Source organism: Cetorhinus maximus, chromosome 22 (assembly GCF_964194155.1).
Source record: "Cetorhinus maximus chromosome 22, sCetMax3.hap1.1, whole genome shotgun sequence".
Taxonomy (NCBI): domain Eukaryota; kingdom Metazoa; phylum Chordata; class Chondrichthyes; order Lamniformes; family Cetorhinidae; genus Cetorhinus; species Cetorhinus maximus.
Window position 1 is genome coordinate 11865768 of NC_135900.1, and position 21547 is coordinate 11887314.

Consider the following 21547-nt stretch of genomic DNA (forward strand, 5'->3'; position numbering starts at 1 on the left):
GCAAAAATGGAGTCAAAGGAGACCAACAACAGGACAGGTGACCAAACGTTTGGTCAAAGAGTTCCAGAGCTTGGGGCCTAGACAGGTAAAGGCACAGCCGCCATTATAAATGTCAGCGCTGTAGGGGTAGACAAGGGAGGAAAAGTTCTACGCAGACACGTGTTCTTAAAAATAAAAGGGGTTCTAAAACCTTCAACAGGATGACTCTGGAATTGACCTTTAATCATTTTTCTGCATATAAAAAGGCAAATTTCTGTATATCTTTGTAATAAGGAAAACAAGTTACTTACATTATCCACCGAACACCCTTTCGCACCAATTCCTGATAATGCAAGAGTGTGGAGGCTATTTTCCGTGCTTGGCAGACTACGCCAGTAATAGTCTAGGGATAGGAAGCACAATATCCAGTTTGACATTTTCTCTGAATTTCTCGCGGATTGTTAAAAGTTTGCAGGGTTCCTTATTACAGTAGAAAGAAAAACAAAAACCAAAACAATTCTAACCTTTGTGCAGGACGCATCAAGATCCAAATCGTAACGAGGATGTAGCTTTGGAATTGAGGCTGCGATAGAAAACATGAATTTGTTAGTGTAATAGATGGTCACAGGTTAATACAGGCATGGTTCTGGTGCTAATTTGGTTTAATACTACTCAAACTCAAGCCTGCACTCAGAAAACACTAACCATAGAAAAACTTCCCAAAGTCCTGCACAGAGGTGCAGGAGGAAACAAATGCCCAGCCAAAAGGACGGAAATATCAGGAAGGCTGCCCCAAAACTTTGGCCAAAGAGGTAGATTTTAGGGAGGGTCTTAAATGAAGAAGAGGTTTGTAAAAAGCGAGAGAGCTGGGGAGGGAATTCCAGAGTATGGGATTGACGTAGCTGAAAGCACAGCTGCCAATAATGGGATGACGGGATGAAGAAAATGAAGTCAGAGGAATGAAGTTATCAGTCAATATGTAACTAAGAGCGATGTAATCATTACAAAACATCTGTCTTGTTTCCATTTCCTCTGTGCTGTATACGTGATCCATTCTTAATTTTTCCTCCTCCTATCAAATTGCTATCACATCATCACATTGTGCTGACAGTGTAAGTGCAGGGTGCATCAGTGATATTCAGGGAAGTGCGATAACAGCAAGAGTTGCCCCATATGAATCAAACAATAACGTATGCTGCATTAATCTCTGGATAAAAAACCTATTTATAAAGACATGGCTTCTAACTATGGTAATGAAATTCATTCACCCTACAGTTAAAAGTTGGTACAGTATAAATCTAAATCTTAGCAAACAAAATTTGGATTTAGATCCCTGTTAACAACGGTTACAGATGGAATGGTAATCTAACATGCATTTCTGTATTCAGTCCAAGTCTTTTAATCCACAGTGGTTGACTGTTCTTCCTTGACCTGAATTACAGAAGCTTATACAACATTTGAAAAGATAATCAGTTTCCAATATCCGTTATAAAAAAAGAAAACTTCCGTAAACTGAGCTTTCATCTAAAACACTTTGAAAATCAATAAACTTACGCTCCTGGAAGATCAATCCCACTGTATTCACGACTTCTTTGCTCACAAGTATCAGAGGGTTATCTTCAGAGGTTTTAGGGAAATTGACAGCTTGTATATTGGGTTCAAGCTCGAGCTGTCGGCCCTCAAAGATCAATTCTTGCAGATGGGGCTCAATCTCAGTCTGCTTGTAGACTAAGTCATAAAATACGTGGGCACTGTAAGGAAAGAGGAAACCATAAACAGACGGAATTCAACTGCGTGGTGGAAGAAAAATTAATCTATTAATGCAAAACTGTGCTATTGTTAAATAAGAATCCACATTATTTCATCAATTCTCAAGTCAGCTGGAGAAAATGAATACATAATTGCCAGAGGGCACTTTACTAATTCAAGACTATAACTCACACATGTGTGTGTGTGTGTGTATATATATAGAAATATATAAACTGTACGTGTACAGTATATAGCAGCTCTATTAAACATCTGCCTGCGTACATTCTACAAAACTTCACAGCTCCTTATATAAATTCCTATGTCTGCATTTATAATTAGAATCTGCCTATTCAGTTTAAACTTGTCCTTCTGTAAACTACACCCACCCGACAGTTGCGGCACTGTGACTCAGGCGGTACTTCAGAGAAACTCCAACAAACTCTTATTATTTAAACAAAAAAAAAGAAAATGCTGGAAAAACTCAGCAGGTCTGGCAGCATCTGTGGAGAGAGAAACAGAGTTAACGTCGAGTCCGTATGACTCTTCTTCAAATCCTATTATATATAAAGACATGGCTTCTAACTATGGTAAACAAATTCATTTCCCCCACAGTTAAAAGCTGGCAAAGTAAAATCTAGATCTTAGCAAATAAAATTTGGGTTTAGATCCCTGTTAACAATGGTTATAGATAGAATGGTAATCTAACGTGCATTTCTGTATTCAGACCAAGTTTTTATGCCACAGTTGACTGTTCTTCCTTAACCTGTATTACAGAAGTTGCCAGGCCTGCCGAGATTTTCCAGTATTTTCCGTTTTTATTTCAGATTTCCAGCACTGCAATATTTTGCTTTTATCTATTACTTAAACTGCTGCTAGATTTGCTGCTGAGTTATAAAATCAAGGTTTTAGGAATAAGGTCATAATATGATTTTGAAACTGGGACAGAATTGTACGTATACACAATGGTCCAAAGCTCCCACAAACGACAATCTGATAATGACCATTTTTGTGATCTTGATTGATATTGGCCAGGACACCAAAGTTAACTCCCTTGGTCTTCTTCAAAATAGTGTGATGAGATATTTTATGTCCACTTGAGAGCAGACAGGACCCCAGTTTCATTTCTCATCAGAAAGCCTCTGATAGCACAGCATTCCCTGCACAGCATTCCCTGCACAGTACTGGAGGGTTAGCCTTGATTTGTGCGGCAAGTCCTGGAGTGACACTTGAAATAACAACCTTCTGATTCATAGGGGAGTGTGCTACCCACTGAGTCACAGCCGACACTGCCTAACATTTGGTCTTCGCTCCCAATATCCATAGGAGGTCAATTAGTTTTTTTCTTATTCATTGGATGTGGGCATCGCCGGCTTGGCTAGCATTTATTGCTCATCCCCAATTGCCCTTGAGAAAGTGGCGGTGAGTTGCCTTCTTGAACCGCTGCAGTCCGTATGGTGTAGGTGCACCCACAGTGCTGTCCGGTGCATAGGTTGGCGCCGGGTGGTCCGTCCAGTTTAATTCCTTTTAGGCTTTTTAGCAGTTTGATACAATTGAGTGACTTTCTAGGTTGTTTCGGAGGGCATTTAAGAGTCAACCAAATTGCTGTGGGTCTGGAGTCACATGTAGGCCAGACCAGGTAAGGACAGCAGATTTTCTTCCCTGTAGGACATTAGTGAACCAGATGGGTTTTTTTTTTACAATAATCGACAATGGTCATCATTAGACTTTTAATCGCAGATTCTTCTTTTTTTTAATTGAATTCTGCTGTGGTGGGATTTGAACCCAGATGCCCAGAGCATTAGCCTGGGTCTCTGGATTACTAGTCCAGTGACAATAGCACTACACCACCACCTCACCCTAACTAGTGTATTATATATTACTCATACTCAAAAATTATAGATAAAATACTTTTGAGGCAGTGCTTTTACTGCTATTTTAAAAAGCTCGTTACACTTCTCAAACATAACAATTTAAAACTCAGCGAAATATTACCTTGCGATATTGACTAACTGGTACCAATTCATAGCATGAATTCTCTCTAGCCTTCGCGAATATAGGAGAAGGAACAACTTAGAAGGCAGCCTTCTCCACAACATCATCTACTTTCTCAATGGATCATTAACCATTGGCAGACGGTTCTACACTTGAAAACTTACATACAGTTGCAGAATTTTCACACTTTGAAAGTATACATACGTGTTGTAGCTCTGGATGTAAATCTTGTGCAACGTGACTTGCTGCAAAGAGAAGATGTGTATCACTATCCTGTGCAAAACGTCATTGGTTTCTGCAAAAAACTGATCAAAACCCCAGCACTTCTCCTGATCAGCCTCAAGAATGTTTGCCAAGATAGGTGTCAACAGGGACTGCAGGCCTCTATGGAGAGAAAGGGCAGTAAAACAGTAAAACAGATTGCTGTTTCTATACCAATTACTTTAAAATGACAAAAAGGCATGATTTTCTAAATATTATTTCCAGTATTTTCTATTTAATTGCCAATGGGAATCAGATTTGAATGACATTGCAGAGCTATGGGGTGGATGGAGAAAACAGGCTCTGAACCATTAATGGGGGCTTCTATCATTGAGAGTTCTTTACAGCGAAGCCTAGGCCTTGCTCACGCATTTCCTATGAACTCTTCCTCTGCCAGAGAATGTGTAACCCTTTTCTTTTAATGACCAGCTCTTGGTGAGCCTGCTCTCCTGTAGGGAAGGTACGTCAGTGTTCAGCCTATCAAGTTCCATGTTGACCATAACTTTCTCGCGCGCATAATCGACCAGCTGCAAGTCTGTCGATCCCGTGTACACGGTCTTGACCTTCCAGCTTGCCAATCGAAGAGTTGGCAGCATGTTTGCTTTTGTTTGTTTCATTTATTTGCCCGGTTCGATGGATTCCATCCACTTGTTGAGCAGAGACTCAAAGCTCCTAGCGCCCAATAAAGCAGATGGCAGGTCAGCACCTTACTAGTTGGGGGCTGTGGGGACACGATGGTCTCTCCCCACCATCGAAGACAGCGGGTAGTGCCAGTTCTCTGCGCTAATCGAGTTGGGCCTATCACTCGTAACCACTGTCCCGTGTTGTGTTTACGCCCTGCAGCAAAACTGGAGTGTCCTCTTCAGGGCACAAGTCTGGGCAAATTCTGTTGAGACCTTGGGCTGCCCACACGCCAGGGTCACCCTCTCAACCTCCCTGGTTGAGTTCAAAGGAATGCAAAACACTACACTTGGCACTAGCTCGGTTGCAGGAGTTAGCAGTAAGATGACATGTTTCGACGTCAGCCTGCCTTTGGGCCCCACTCCAGGGTTTTACTGCCTCAGCCTTCACAAGGCAGTGGAGCTGTTTGCCTATGGCTGGGAGTTTGGTTCATGAGTGCCAGCACATGTCCACATGCCAGTGGGCCTGCACGCTGCATAATTTGGGGACCAAACCACCTCAGAGTTCCTCTGAAGCTGTAGCCTGGGACCACGAGGCATCCAGCTGCGCCACGAGGGCTTCCGATGGAAAGACTGTGCACTGACAGGGAGTATTGCATGTTTGGATCGCCTTCTCACATTGTGGCTAGCCAGCAGCATAGGCTGAAAATGAGAAGCAAACTAGCACACAAAAGCAGAAAGCGTGCTAACTCTCTTCAGCCATACACCTAGACGCATCACATCAACCTGATGGACACATGTAATGTAAAATCAGCACAGTGGTGACAAGGGCTGCCTGACAAGGTGTGTCAGGGATTCTCTGAGGTTCTCAAGTGAAAAAAGGTTCATCAATCATACAGCAAACCTACAGGAGGACACTGCTGAAATCTCCCAATTTCTCATCAGGCTATCCCATGGTGAGTTTTGAGGTAAAAATCAGCCGAGGTCAAACACAAAAATGATCTAGACAACGTTTGCTACTGTTGGGGGTGGGGTGGAACCTATTAGAGAATCACGACGGAGCATCAGATGTATTCCGTGTTTGCAGAGGCCCAAGACCATTTGCAACTTTTGGGCAGAAACAGAATCATGCACAGGGAGGCCACAGGAAGGAAAGGGCAAAAGAAAGAAAAAAAAAACTTTCATATTATTTATGCATTTCTCAAGAGACAGAATTTACAGACAAACTGAACTGATCTATTTATTATTCATCTCTATCTAAATATGGCCTGCGCTGAAGCTAAAGCAACCAAAGTTCCAGTGATTATATAAACGTGTTAATTTTAGGTGAGGCCACTGATCATATTCAATACATTATCAATGTGCATGCTAACTCTTTTCAAGAGCAGACTTACCTGGAAAGGTTGCAAGACAGCGGTAAGCCGTGAAACCAAGCTATTGGCCCATTTTCCAATTTCTGAACCCCAGATATTGTTCCCGGGGGTTTCTCTGTGATTATTTTGTACCTAAAATACAACATATGGCACAATTAATTCAACAAACTAACTTAGAATCTTTTACAAAGGCAGAGCAACATTGTGCGCCTAAGCCACAATATTTATACAGCATCTTTAACATCCGAAATATCTCATGGTCCTTCCTCGAGGTGGAACAGGTACCAGGAGGAAGAAGAATTAGGACAATGAGCAAAGACATGGTCCTAAAGGTAGGCATTAAAGAATCTTGAATGTTGAGAGAAAGGTCGCAAGGTTTAAGGAAGAGACTGCAGATTCTAAATCCTGGACAGCCAAGAGCTGATGGTAGAAATGAAATAGGATAACAGTGACAGAGAAGCAGAGGCACAAGCTGCAACATAACTGGTAGAAGGGACGAAGGCAGGGCAAAGCGGGATAAAGGAAAGATTTGGACTCAGGGGTGAGGGTTTGGAATTTAGAGATTTGAGGAACGGAGACCTAATGAAGATTGACAGAGATGGGAACATTCAGAGAAGAAAACAGTGTAGGATAAGATGTGAGCAGCAGAATTCAGGACATGTCACAGTGGGCAGGGCAGGAGCCAGCAAGCCTAACACTGGAGAAGTTAAACCTGCAGGTGCGAGAAGTGTTAATGGCAGGTGTCAGGCAGTGCTCAGTGCTGATAGGTGCAAGGCAGAGGTGGGTGTTGCTGCTGAGGTGCAACTAAGTGGTCTTGGCAATTACTAGATCATGGGATATAAAGCCATCATACAGTCAAGCAGAATCCCAAATTGCACAGCTTAAATGAGTTGCCGGGGGGAAGGAATCAGAAAGCAGATCTTTAGGCCAAAGCTAAATAGGATGGTTTTTGGCTTTGTCAACGTTAAGTTGTAGGGAGTTCTGACTTCTTCACAACCTGAGATCAGATAGAGAGTCAGACAGCACAGCAGTCATCATGGAGATGGGGTGGTGACAGAGTTGTGGTGCTAAGTTTACAAAGTAAGGTATAGATAACATACATTTCTGAACCTTATATATTGATGAGTGGGGTTTGCTTTATGACTATTTTGTACCTAAAACATCTTGCATGGTAATATTGACTGCATGCACACAAACGATAACGGAACCTAGTTGTTAGGATATTTGTGCCTGGGGTCTCTCTGTACAGGCTGTGAGTAAAGGTCACAAACTACTTGAGCTTTGTTCGTCCAAACACAAATTTTAAAGCCACGTTCCCAGCTGTGGCGATGTTCAGTCTGACCTCACTGGTCACTGATTCTTTCGGAGAAATAAATGATATTGTGATGAATGCAATCCACCCACTCCAGCAGCAAACAGCACCATCTGTGGAGACAGGCACACAGACACAATAGAAATATACAAACTTACATTACTTCCTTGTTCCTGCGGGGTCCCTCGAACGGTCTAAATGGGAGACTGCCAGTCGCTGCATGGTAAAACGTGACCCCAATGCTCCACAGGTCAACAGTTGCTCCGTACATTTTCTGCTGAGGCTTTCTCAACACGGCTCGTTCATACATATCTGGATGCTAATCAGATTGTTATTTTTCAGTCAGTAGTTCTTGGCTAAACTGGAGGACACAGCTATTGCAAGGCCGATCGGTCTTGACGACTATTTCCCTAAATATTAATTTATTAATTGTCTGAAATTATTTTTTCTGATAGACATGTAAATTTAACCTTAAACATATCTATTTTCTTCAACAATCACAGAATTCATAGGTTGAAAACCAGGGAGCAGATTTCTTTAAGAGCATCGCCCCCCTTCCCTGAGGTTTAATAGCCTATGGACTAGACTGCAGTGAAGAACTCGGCAAATTGACAACTGCTCCTAATGCCACTTTCAGACAAGGAGAGCCTCACTCTTCCTACATGCGACACGACGATTAGTCACATAGTGGGGCAATCTCAGAAGCATCAGCTTCAACTTTCCATCAAAGCAACTCAATATGTTTAATGAAACCAATTTCAAATTATATTAATATCAAGTGATGGATATTATTGCCTTCCCTAACTTGTAACGTTGATGAGTTGAGCTCAATCCCGACATGTTGTGCCGGCTGGGATCTCAGATTTTGCCAGCAAACCATACAGGCACCAAAATAAATGGCGGTACTTACAAAACCATATTTCAAAAATTTCTGTCCCTCCTGATGTTGATTCCTGGTTGGATAATGGTCAGTCAGCCTCAGTACCTTCGCCCAATGCTGCCTGGGTGACAGGAGCAAAATCTAAGGTATGCTTTGGCAGGAGGTGAAGCTGCAAGAGCCGGGGCGGTGATGGGTGGCGGCAAGCTACCAGCCCATCCATTCATCCTAGAACTTGGAGCTACGTATATGTGCCAGGCCAGACATGACACATGCACAGAAACAAAGTCTCCTGTACAAGAAGAAATCAGGGAGAAAATGCAGGCTGGGAAGGCCTGACCTGGGACACAGGATGGAAGGCCAAGTTATGGGTGGCCCCGGAAAATATGGGGCTGTTGGTCACCCTGCCAGGTGCATGAGCAGACTATTGGATGGCAATATTACATAATTCAAGGGATTATATAGGATACATGGCACAGAAACAGATTATTAGCCCCAACCAGTCCATGTTGGTATTTATACTCCATTCAAGCATCCTCCAGTCTTTCCTCATCTAAACCCATCATCATAAACCTCTATTCTCTTCTCCCTCAAATACTTGTCTAGACTCCCCTTAAATACATTTCCATTATTCAATTTAACCACTCCCTGTAGTAGCGATTCTCACCACTCTTTGGATAAAGAAGTTTCTTCTGAATTCCCTATTAGATTTCTTGCTGGTGATTTCATATTGACAGCCTCTTGTTATGCTCTTCCCCACAAGATGAAACAGTCTCAGAAAATTCACTGTATCAGAATCTTTCAGAATTTTAAAGATGCAAATGGTGTACTTCTACTCCAAGGTCCCTTTGTTCCTCTGCCCCACCTAGAATCACACCTTCCAAATAAGTGACCTCCCTATTCTTCCTACCGAAATGCTATATAGGGGCCATATCCGATTAGTCCTCCCTTCTCCCAATATTCACATCCCTGCTGCTGTTTCCAGAACAGTTCTGCTGGCTTCACACACACCCCAGTTCCCAGAGAAGACACCAAGCAGAAGCAGTGGTATTTCTTTGGGGCAGAGGGAGGGTAAATCTGACCTGGGTGGCCAGCTAACGTGAGCATTGATGGGATCAACAAATAAGCCACTTGATGGCAGAGTTATAGGACCCAGGACCTAGTATAAACCCGAAAGAGAACAGGCAAGTCTGACATTGATGATCGAGGCTGTGATTCGACCCTTGGTTTAGAACCCCAACTGTTGACTCTAAAATACAATACTTGAATTCTTAAAACGTGAAGACTGGTTCTTACTAAATACTCCTCGGTTCCATAAAGCGAGACAAACTGTTCATCGTCCTCCAACTCTCTGGCTGCTCCAAAGTCAGTGAGTTTGTAAACCGACTGCCCATCCTCCCCGATTACACGCATGATATTTCCAGGCTTGATGTCTCTGTGGACGATCCCATTCTCTCGCAGGTGGTTCATGCCTGCCACTGTTGGAAGAACATTGAGATTCAAGTCAAGTTCAGAAGCAGAGACAGAATGGTGTCTGCAGTCACTACCTTCACACACACATTGATATCAAAGGGTTTCACTCTATTTATTATGAGTTCAGGTTTTTAAATAGAACCACTTTCTCTCTGTCAATGGCTTCACAACAGTTCCCATTAGCAGGTCTCATCTCCTTCATCCTGAACGTCTATCTTTATCAACTTTCCCTGTGCAGAGTTATATGAAATAAGGATAAATTATTATCCTCGCAGGACTAAAAGTGGTATTGCACCACCCTGGCTTCACAATGATGCACATTAAACTCCCACCATGAAAACTAATCGTCGTCATCGGTCATCCCTTGATTCGAGGATGATGTCTATTCAGGGTCACAAGTTTCTGCCATGGGTCTTCGTGTGGCTGAACAGGCCAATTCTCGACCCACAATCTTTGGGCCCATGGGGCGGGACGTCCCACAAGGTAGTGGGATTCGCAGTGCAGGATTTGCTTCCTTTTCTTTCCTTCCCTGCCGCCACTCTGCCTCATCGTTCAGACGTTGGGACTCAAATCTCGATGCAGCTTGAAGGACAAGGTGCCACCATTCTGAACAGCTGACAGCAAGCTCCTCCCTGTCAGTAATATCAATGCTTCTGTGCTTCAAGGAGAGCTTCAGAATGTCTTTGAAGCATTTTCTTCGTTCCCCCACCCTGGAATGTTGGCCATTTAAGAGTTGGCAATACAGGGCCTATATGACTAATATTTTATGCAATCAAATTGTGATATGCAATAGAGAGGTTTGGCAAATATAAAAAGCAGAAATGTAATTATAGGGGAGGAGTCCGTAGTGAGTCAAATGCCCAAAGATCATCTTGTTCAGCGGTAATAAATCCCTAATCTTTCTCTTTCCTGATACTTCTTACTTCTTTACTGAGTTTACATTGCTGCTCTCCCTTTACCTCCACTAACCTGAACATCAGTCTGAGCTCACCTCCAACGCAAGTACAGTAAACTCTGTGTGTTATCCAGCACTGTGCCAACCAGAATATTCTATTAATTGGAATTTCTGATATCCCCCAATGCAAACGGTCACTTTACCAACTGGAAGCCATTCCGAAATTATCCAGAACCCAAAGATTCCCAAGTGCCGGCGGGTGGCCCCATACAGCAAGCCAAGCTTCCTGCAGAGGAGCTGGTAGTCGTCCTTGTCGGTAACCGCCATTGCAATTTGTGCGTTTGGTACTGCATTGTGCATTATCATGAATTGTAAACCCCACCCTGCCATTATGGCATCCAATAAACCAGAGAAAAGCCAAAGTGAGAAGCGCAAAAGAGCTGTGTTGGGATTAAAACAGAAAATGGGCATTTGTAGGCGCATTGAAAAAGGGGTGAGAATTGGAAGGTTTTGATTAAAGAATATAATGTTGGCTCATCCACAATATCAAGGCTGAAAAAGAACTGAAGTTTCTCACCAGTTCCAAATCAAATAAAGCTGTTGAAGGACACCGTATTCTACATGCGCCTAAATTAGAGCAGCCAGACAGTGTTTTATAGGAATGGTTTTTACTGAAATGTTCGGAGGATGCCTATATCTCCAGCCCAATGCTTATTGAAAAGGCAAAAAACATCTTTATGAAGAAATGAAATTGACTGAACCATGTGCATTTTCTGTCGGATGGCTCGTGCTTGAAACTTCATCACGGTATTGTGTCCTTGTTCACAAGTTACAAGTATTGCACTGGATTCCATCAATAAGTGTAACGCCAAGCAATCGACGTTTTTGATTAACTGGCACCACCCATTGCCAGAGCATACCGGATATCAAAAGTTTCACTGCACATCTTTCCTTAAATATGGAGGCCAAAACTGCACACAATATTCCAAGTGTGGTCTCACCAAAGCCCTGTACGACTGTAACAAGACTTCTTTATTCCTGTACTCTAACCCTCTTGCAATAAAAGCCAACATACAGTGTCACCTATCCGAGGTGCGAGTGGGTATTGCATGAGGACAGTATCAGGTTCCCTTGGTAGCATTCACCACCAAGGATCACGCGTGAGCTATTTGCTGAGATTCAGGAGAGTGACTGCAGAACCTAGTCTAGGAGAGGGATCAATGGTTTCAGGAGTGGAGGGGTGGATAAAATAGAATACGGAAGAAATTCTAGAAACAAAAATCAAAAGGAACATAGCTCCGGAGTAAGTGAAAAATATTAGCGTCCTCATAGAAATTCATAGTTTGCTTTCAATTAAAGTAAAACAACCCCAAATTCTGTCTTTTTTAATATTACCAGGCATTGGTATAAAATGATTTGCTGATAGCTGGTGCAGGAGTAAAGGGGGTACAGACTCAACACTTTGGTCTTCAGAACAGAATACTTTATCATCTACCTCACAGCAATAAGAATTTTTTTTTTCCCCAATTGTTTTCACACATGGGAAATAATATCACCATTTCAGCTTTCATTCAAGCCAAAAAACAAAATCCTTGGCAGACAGTCAAGTCATCAGGAACATACCCACATCTCGCAATACTATCAGGAACTCAGATTCTGGTAGGCCAAATGCATTCCCTGCTTCCTCCAGGACAGTGTACAGGCTTCCACATGAACAAAACTCCATGACAAGCACTTTATTTCTGCTGGTGGTCTAAACATAAGAGAACACAAGAACAATGCTTTAGAGTCAATAAGTTAGCTCAGCCGGTATTAAACGTGGAGTTAACTGGGTAGATTCTCAGGGGCCCTCACAGAAATACTTTAGAAAATGGCAGACAGCAGGTCTCGTGGCATCCTAGGAGCCTGACCCCACACATGAGTTCTCGGCAAATCAACTCTTTGGTGCATTTGGCCTACTGCAAGGGAACATACCCGCATCTCGCAATACTATCAGGAACTCAGGTTCTGATAGGTGGAATGTATTCCCTGCCTCCTCCAGAACAGTGAACAGGGTTCCACATGAACAAAACTCCATGACAAGTACTTTATTTCTGCTGGTGGTCTAAATATAAGAAAACACAAGGACAACATCTCAGGCATCTTGAGGGGGAAAACAAGTGAATCTCACACAAAAAATCTATTAAAAGCATCTAGAAATAACTTACGGCAGGAATAAATATTGTTGATAGAGGTTGCCAAAAGTGTAATGAAATGTGTGCAACAAAGATGGTGAAGGGTGGAGGGAGTGTCAAGTTAGTGAAATGCCAGAGTTCTTCTTATCAAATGTACACGTTAGGAAGAGTTTGAAAGGATGACAATTGTATGAATATTATGGGATGACCTTCAAAAAACTAGAAATCACTAGGAATTACAAAAATGTTCTGATAAAGGACATACACAGTTGTTGAAAATGTTGGAGCAATGGAAATTGCTGCAGCAAAAGATGCAGCCAAGAAAGTATGGAACGATTTTCCAAAGGCAGGTCCTAACATGCTAAGATAAAATCAAAAAACTGCGGATGCTGGAAATCCAAAACAAAAACAAAAATATCTGGAAAAACTCAGCAGGTCTGGCGGCATCTGTGGAGAGGAACACAGTTAATGTTTCGAGTCCGAATGACCCTTCAACAGAACTAAGTAAAAATAGAAGAGAGGTGAAATATAAGCTGGTTAAAGGGGGGGTGGGACAAATAGAGCTGGATAGAGGGCCAGTGATAGGTGGAGGTAACCAAAAGATGTCACATCTTGTGTTGTTGAAGGTGGTGATATTATCTAAGGAATGTGCTAATTAAGGGTAGAAAGCAGGACAAGCAAGGTACAGATAGCCCTAGTGGGGGTGGGGTGGGGGGAAGGAATCAAAAAAGGCTAAAAGGTAGAGATAAAACAATGGATGGAAATACATTTAAAAATAATGGAAATAGGTGGGAAAAGAAAAATCTATATAAATTATTGGGAAAAAAAGGGGGGATCGGAAAGGAGGTGTGGATGGGAGAGAGAGTTCATGATCTAAAATTGTTGAACTCAATTTTCAGTCCGGAAGGCTGTAAAGTGCCTAGTCGGAAGATGAGGTGCTGTTCCTCCAGTTTGTGTTGAGCTTCACTGGAACAATGCAGCAAGCCAAGGACGGACATGTGGGCATGAGAGCAGGGTGGAGTGTTGAAATGGCAAGCGACACGGAGGTCTGGGTAATGCTTGCGGACAGACCGAAGGTGTTCTGCAAAGCAGTCACCCAGTCTGCGTTTGGTCTCTCCAATGTAATATTCTCCAATATTCTCCCTCCACCTGGACCCCTCCCTCTGGATTCTTACCTTCTCTTGATCTTTTCAATGAGAACTATCGGCATGACATTAGTCGTCTCAATTTCTCTGCTCCTCTCACCCATTCTAACCTGTCTCTCTCTGAACTTGCTGCACTCCTTTCTCTCATGTCCAACCCTGACATTGTCATCAAACCCGCTGACAAGGGTGGTGCTGTTGTTGTCTGGCGCACTGACCTCTACCTCGCAGAGGCTGAGCGTCAATTTGCAGACACTTCCTCCTACCTCCCCCTGGACCATGACCCCACCACTGAACATCAAGCCATTGTTTCTAGGACTGTTACTGACCTCATCTCCTCTGGAGATCTTCCTTCCACAGCTTCCAACCTGATAGTCTCGGAACCTCGGATGGCCCGCTTCTACCTCCTACCCAAAATCCACAAACAGGACTGTCCCGTCAGACCGATCGTGTCAGCCTGTTCTTGCCCCACGGAGCTCATTTCTTGCTATCTTGACTCCATTCTCTCGCCCCCTTGTCCAGTCCCTTCCCACCTACATCCGTGATTCCTCTGACACCCTACATCATATCAACAATTTCCAGTTCCCTGGCCCCAACCGCCTCCTCTTCATCATGGACGTCCAATCCCCCTACACCTCCATCCCCCACCGGGATGGTCTGATGGCTCTCCGCTTCTTCCTCAAACAGAGGCCCGAACAATCCCCATCCACCACTACTCTCCTCTGTCTGGCTGAACTTGTTCTCACACTGAACAATTTCTCCTTTAACTCCTCTCACGTCCTCCAAATAAAAGGTGTGGCTATGGGTACCCGCATGGGCCCCAGCTATGCCTGTCTCATTATGGGGTATGTGGAACATTCCTTGTTCCAGTCCTACTCGGGCCCCCTCCCACAACTCTTTCTCCGGTACATCGATGATTACTTCGGTGCTGCTTCATGCTCTCGTCGGGACCTGGAAAAATTTATTAATTTTGCTTCCGATTTCCACCCCTCCATCATTTTCACATGGTCCATCTCTGACACTTCCCTTCCCTTCCTTGCCCTCTCTGTCTCAATTTCTGGTGATAGACTGTCCACCAATATCCATTACAAGCCTACCGACTCCCACAGCTACCTCGACTACAGCTCCTCACACCCCGCTTCCTGTAAGGACTCCATCCCATTCTCTCAGTTCCTTCGCCTCCGTCGCATCTGTTCTGATGATGCCACTTTCAAAAACAGTTCCTCTGATATGTCTTCCTTCTTCCTTAACCGAGGTTTTCCACCCACGGTGGTTGACAGGACCCTCAACCGTGTCTGGCCCATCTCCCGCGCATCTGCCCTCACACCTTCCTCTCCCTCCCAGAAACATGACAGAGTCCCCCTTGTCCTCACTTATCACCCCATCAGCCTCTGCCTTCAAAGGATCATCCTCTGCCATTTCCGCCAACTCCAGCATGATGCCACCACCAAACACATCTTCCCTTCACCCCCCCAGCAGCATTCCGCAGGGATCGTTCCCTCCGGGACACCGTGGTCCATTTCTCCATCACCCCCTACACCTCAACCCCATCCCATGGCACCTGCCCATGCAACCGCAGAAGGTGCAACGCCTGCCCCTTTACTTCCCCTCTCCTCATCGTCCAAGGGCCCAAACACTCCTCTCAAGAGAAGCAGCATTTCACTTGCACTTCCCTCAATTTAGTCTACTGCATTCGTTGCTCCCAATGCGGTTTCCTCTACATTGGAGAGACCAAACGCAGACTGGGTGATCGCTTTGCACATCACCTTCGGTCTGTCCGCAAGCATTACCCAGACCTCCATGTCGCTTGCCATTTCAACACTCCACCCTGCTCTCATGCCCACATGTCCATCCTTGGCCTGCTGCATTGTTCTAGTGAAGCTCAACGCAAACTGGAGGAACAGCACCTCATCTTCCGACTAGGCACTTTACAGCCTTCCGGACTGAAAATTGAGTTCAACAATTTTAGATCATGAACTCTCTCCTCCATCCCCACCCACTTTCTGATCCCCTTTTTTCCAATAATTTATATAGATTTTTCTTTTCCCACCTATTTCCATTATTTTTAAATGTATTTCCATCCATTGTTTTATCTCTACCTTTTAGCCTATTTCGATCCCTTCACCCCACCCCCACTAGGGCTATCTGTACCTTGCTTGTCCTGCTTTCTACCCTTAATTAGCATATTCCTTAGATAATATCACCACCTTCAACACCTCTTTGTCCTTTTGTCTGTGACATCTTTTGGTTATCTCCACCTATCACTGGCCCTCTATCCAGCTCTACTTGTCCGTCCCCCCCCACCCCACCCCCACCCTTTAAACCAGCTTATATTTCACCTCTCTTCTACTTTTACTTAGTTCTGTTGAAGGGTCATTTGGACTCGAAACGTTAACTGTGCTCCTCTCCGCAGATGCTGCCAGACCTGCTGAGTTTTTCCAGATATTTTTGTTTTTGTTTCCTATCATGCCAAACAGGTTGGGACAGTTACAGAAAGGAAACAGAAGCTGAGGGAGTGCCATAAAGTATAGCAACAGAAATATAAGCGCAACAAAGTAATAATTGACAGCTATCAAGCCCCACTTCAGGGTGAAGAGCTGGACAGAGGGAAGTAAACCAGGAGACAGAAAGATAACTGCACCTGGTCCTCAACACTCCCCCAGTTCTCACCCGTGGCTCCACATAGCTGCTTGTGCACAGCAGCAACCACGCCCGGTAACTGCATTGGTTCACAGGCCAAACCAGGCAAACCTGACATGCAGGCTGGTGTCCACATGAGAAGGAGAATGCCGATCTCCAGCCATCCTTTCTCAAGTGCGCAAAATAGCTACTTTGATGGATGTAGCAAGAAAAGAATCAAGGTTAAAAAAAATCATGCTAATTATCCTTGCTGTTGATTGCACACAGAACGTTTTTGGATAGCAAAAGCCCTGTGTGATTCAGGATTATTCACCAGCTGTTGGCGAATCAACTGTTGTTACAGTCAATGCACACTCTACTGAATGACACAAAGTCTTTTTTAAACAGACAGGCTGGTCATCAATTTTGAGTTGGCAGCCCTGCTGAGATCAGCATTGAAGGGACTGAAAATGGGATTAATGGCAATGATTTAGCATTAGTGCTCACACAGTAGCTGGGATGGGCCTGTGACTGATTTTTCATAGAATCACTGAGCACAGAAGGAGGCCGTTCAGCCCATTGTGCTTGCACTGGCTCCTTCAAAGAGGTATCCAATTAGTCCCACTCCTCCGTTCTTTCCCCATAGCGCTGCTCAAGTTTATATCTGAAACCTTTTTGAAAGTTAGGACAATCTGCTTCCATTGCCCTTGTAGGCAGTGCATTCCAGATCAATACTCACTAGGTAAAAAAATAAATCTGACCTCTCCTTTGTTTTTTTTTGTGCCAATTATCTTAAAATCTGTGTCCTCTTATTTACTCTATCAGCTCCTATTCAATCTTTGCTTAACCTTCTCTGCTCTTAAGAACAATCCAAGTTTCTCTAGTCCTTTCTGGGGGAGCAAGGTGGTGGGAGTGCTTCTGCTTGGCTGTCTTAGGTCCAGAAGCTGGGATCATGAACAGATATAGTGGAGATGCAAACCAGCAGGTCCAGCTGATTAATTAATTGTTCCAGCGGCAACAGAGATAGGATGAGGTGGGGGCAATGGTGTTGTGGTGTGCTCCAGTTTAAAGTTACAAACACGGTTAAGAGTGAATGATACAGCCTGGGTTATTGTGAGATACTGCAGGTAGTATCACTTTTACTTTCACTTGTCAGTTTCAGATTCCTGTCAAGGAATTCATGACCTCGTGTACACAGTGTAAATGTCAGATTGTGATGTGGAATCACAAAGGTATGCATGCATTAGAAAGGGGACAGAAAAGAGAAGGAAACTAATCCCACATGTAAAGGGGATGACTGGTAAGAACTGAGCTTTACAGTGTGGAGACAAGGCACTTCAATGAAGTATACAAAGTGCCTAATGGTAAGTGCAGGCAAGATAGGTCCAAGATACTACTTCAAAGCAAATTGGGGAAGTGAGGTCACTGATGCAACTCGAAATTAGGAAGCGGTAAATTAAAACATGCATGGGAAATAGGACTTTTTATTTAAAAAGCGAAGGTCTTTGGATTCAGTGTCAAATTGATCACACGTGCAAAGAATAAAATAGTGCGATTTTCATACCTCCTCTTCTACTGCAAAGAGTTTTACAATATTTTTATGATTCAATTTTCGGAGGACCTCAAACTCCCGCATCTGAACTTCAATTGGGCGCAGGAAGCTGATGTTGTTAAATACTTTGACAGCATACAGGTCACCCGTTTTCTGTGAAAAATTACACAATACTCACAATTACGCACTGCAATATCTTGGCAAAACATCTCAGGGTGGATTACTTTTTGACGCATGGTCACTTATGCAGGCAAGCGTGACAGTCATTACATAGGATCACGGCACAGATACTGACCATTTGGCCCAAGCAGTCCCTGCCGGTGCTAATGCTCCACTCGAGCCTCCTCCTGTCTTTCCTCACTGTGTGTCAGCAACATGAACAAACAGCAAGATGATTGAGAAGCCAACATACACAGTTATTTTTCACTTGTGGTCTTAGGTGAGGAAGGAACATTAGCCAGAATACAAGGAGAATTTCCCACTATTCTCTGAATACTGTCATAGGATCTTTGCTCGTTGACCCAAAAAATTAGAACGAGCCTTGGTGTAAAAGCTGAACCAAGATGGCTTCAACAACAAAGCAAGATAAACCCTGAACTAATGAAAGGCTGGAACACTTCCCCATTTTGCCACATGAAAGTAAGACCATTAGTAAATCCCACGTGATTTTCAGTCAAACATGAAAGTTTTTGGTGGGAACTACTTTAGCATTTGGGCAGTTTAAAAACCTCTCAATGACAGGAAAGTTGTCTTTTCCCGACGAAAATCGTAATAGAGGAATTAACAACAGAGCATCAGCTTTTGAGCCTGGCCTTTAGAAACCTCAGTTCTCTCTGTTCGCAATCTAATCTCAAATTTCAAACTCGTAAAGCTCAGTCTTCCTGCGTTCACAGGCCAATCTGAACCACCATTTTGAGTGTTTACCAATGGCATCTGGTTGCTAAAATGCAGGAGAGGCAGCACTGTAGCCTGGGGAGAGGGATTTCTTAAATTCTGCTACAACTGGTTGCCGCTGGATTTACAAGAAGGTGCACACGGCTTCCGAGGATCCTAGCACGTACTTTCCCACGCAAGGGTTACAGAAGTGACAGGTCAGCTTGCCCATCAAGCCTGCCCTCACTCATTGAATCACTGCTGCAGCATGGCTAGACCCTTCCTAACACCGTTTGAGCCCAGAAGGTATATAAGCTCCTGGGAGAGAAGAAACCAGAGCCAATAAGGAAGAAAGATAAAATCTGGACAATTTACCCGACCTCCACCAGACAATCGAAATCAGTCCAGGTGATCCCATTGAACTGTGCATATATTAACTGTTAATTCTACATAATGCAACCTCATAATGAAGTAATCCAAATCCGTAGAAAATAAAAGTTGTGAATAGGCCATTTTGACAAAGACAGGAATGAAATTGAACCTAGGAGCAGCCAGCATTCCAAAACAAAGGTTTCGACTTTGACCTAGGTTTAAAAAAAAAAGTGTTAAACATACATGATCTGTGTAGCTCACAAACAAACACAGAAAATGCTGGTAAAGCTTAGCAGGTCAGACAGCTTCTGTGTAGGAAAAAGCAGAGTTAATATTAAAGCTCGGTGACCTTTACCATCAGCACTGAACTAGCATAACTCACCTTGTGTCGTCCACGATAGACATTCGCAGTGGCTCCTTGTCCAAGGATGTCGGAGATGAGCCACAGGTAATTCGGTGTGCTCTGCATGACTGAAATGTTTGAAACGTCTTCTATCTGGAAAGCTGCAGAGAAAGCACAGGGAAGATTTGAAGCTCAGATTCAGCATGACTCAGTGCCAGCTGCTGGAAACATCTGAAATCACTTCTCAAAAGCTTCATCAGGCTAAATTCTGGGGCTTCCCCCGCCAGACCAGCATGACTCAGAAAGTAGTAATTAGCCCAGCAACGTTACCCTCGAATGAGGAGTTACCAGGGGTGAGTTTGATTTTCATTCTACGTTTTGAAATGGTATGCTTTTGACTGAAACTTTACAATGCAACAAGATTGATGGGCTTGATTTATTAGTGTTAATTTATAGAAACAGGAAAAGATCATTCTGCCTCTTGAGAATGTTGCACCATTCAATTAGGTCATGACTCCTTCCACTTGCCTTGAGTCCCTAACTTTTGCCTAACTAAAATCGATCAATCTCCGTTCTGAAATTTTCAATGTATCCCCAGCCTCAATAGCCTTTTTATGGGGGTTTTTTTTATTGGCAAATTGGGTAAAGGGATAGGTAAGTAGAGATGCAGTGGTAGGCATTTAAAGCAATATTTCAGAAAACTCAGAAAAAATGCTGTCCGGTGAGAAAGATTCTAAGGGAAGGACACACCATCCATGGCTAACTAAAGTTAAAGATAGCAGCAAATTGAAAGAAAAAGTGTATAATTCCACAAAAATAAGTGGCAAGTCAGAAGATTGGACAGAATATAAAGAACAGCAACAAACGATTAAAAGATTAACAAGGAGGGAGAAGCTAAAATACGAGAGAAAGCTAGCTAGAAATATCAAAACAGATAGTAAGGGTTTCTACAGGTGTTTAACAAGGAAAAAATAAAGTGAGAGTTGGACCTCTAGGGAGTGAGAATAGGGAATTAATAATGAAAAATATGGATATGATGGATGAATTGAACAGATGTTTTGCGTGTCTTCACTGTAGTGGATACAAATAACATCCCAGAAATAATTGTGAAACAAGGGATGAAAGGGAGGGAGGAACTTCAAACAATTATAATCATCAGGGAAAAGGTACATAGAAAGTTATTAGAAATAAAAGCCGACAAGTACCCAGGTCCTGATGGGCTTCATCCTAGAGTCTTAAAAGGTGGGTGCTGAGATAGTAAATGTATGGGTTTTAATTTTCCAAAATTCCTTAGATTCTGGAAAGGTCCCATCAGATTGAAAAATAGCAAACGTAACTCCTCTTTTCAAAAAAGGCAGGAGACAGAAAGCAGGAAGTTACATGTCAGTTAGCTTAACATCTGCTGTAGGGAAATGGCTGGAATCTATTATTAAGGAGGCTATAGGGAGGCATTTATAAAATCTAAATACAATCAAGCCAAGTCAACATGGTTTTGTGGAAGAGGAATCATGTTTGACGAAATTTATTGGAGTTCTTTGAGGAACTAACAAGCAATGTGGATAAAGAGGAACCTGTGAATGTGTTGTACTTGGATGTCCAGGAGGCAATTGACAAGGTACCACATCAGTTACTACGCAAAATAAGAGCTCATGGTGTAGGAGGTATATTAGCATGGATAGAGGATTGGTTAGCTAACAGGATGCAGAGAGTAGGCATAAATGGGTCTTTTTTGGGTTGACAAGATATGACAAGTAGAATGCCACAGGGATCAGTGCTGGGGCCTCAAATATTTACAATCTACATCAATGACTTGGATGAAGGGACCGAATGTATGGTTGCTAAATTTTCTGATGACACAAAAATGGGGTAGGAAAGTAAGTTGTGAAGGTGGCATATGTAACCTGCAAAGGGACATAGATAGGTTAAGTGAGTGGGCAGAAA

At 43.2% G+C, this 21547-nt stretch overlaps 1 protein-coding gene across 1 annotated transcript in view; it reads right to left on the reverse strand.

Moving 5' to 3' along the window:
* Positions 1 to 21547, reverse strand: part of tbk1 (TANK-binding kinase 1) — a 45551-nt gene that overhangs the window by 19623 nt on the left and 4381 nt on the right. Inside the window, exons 2-11 of the mRNA XM_078567800.1 lie at positions 19646 to 19767; positions 18031 to 18171; positions 12155 to 12284; positions 9460 to 9641; positions 7445 to 7605; positions 5996 to 6106; positions 3925 to 4104; positions 1534 to 1730; positions 504 to 562; positions 291 to 382 (exon numbers count right to left, since the gene is read on the reverse strand). Coding sequence (XP_078423926.1) covers positions 291 to 382; positions 504 to 562; positions 1534 to 1730; positions 3925 to 4104; positions 5996 to 6106; positions 7445 to 7605; positions 9460 to 9641; positions 12155 to 12284; positions 18031 to 18171; positions 19646 to 19732 — 1340 coding nt within the window. The 5' untranslated portion in view covers positions 19733 to 19767. The remainder of the gene's footprint in view (positions 1 to 290; positions 383 to 503; positions 563 to 1533; positions 1731 to 3924; positions 4105 to 5995; positions 6107 to 7444; positions 7606 to 9459; positions 9642 to 12154; positions 12285 to 18030; positions 18172 to 19645; positions 19768 to 21547) is intronic.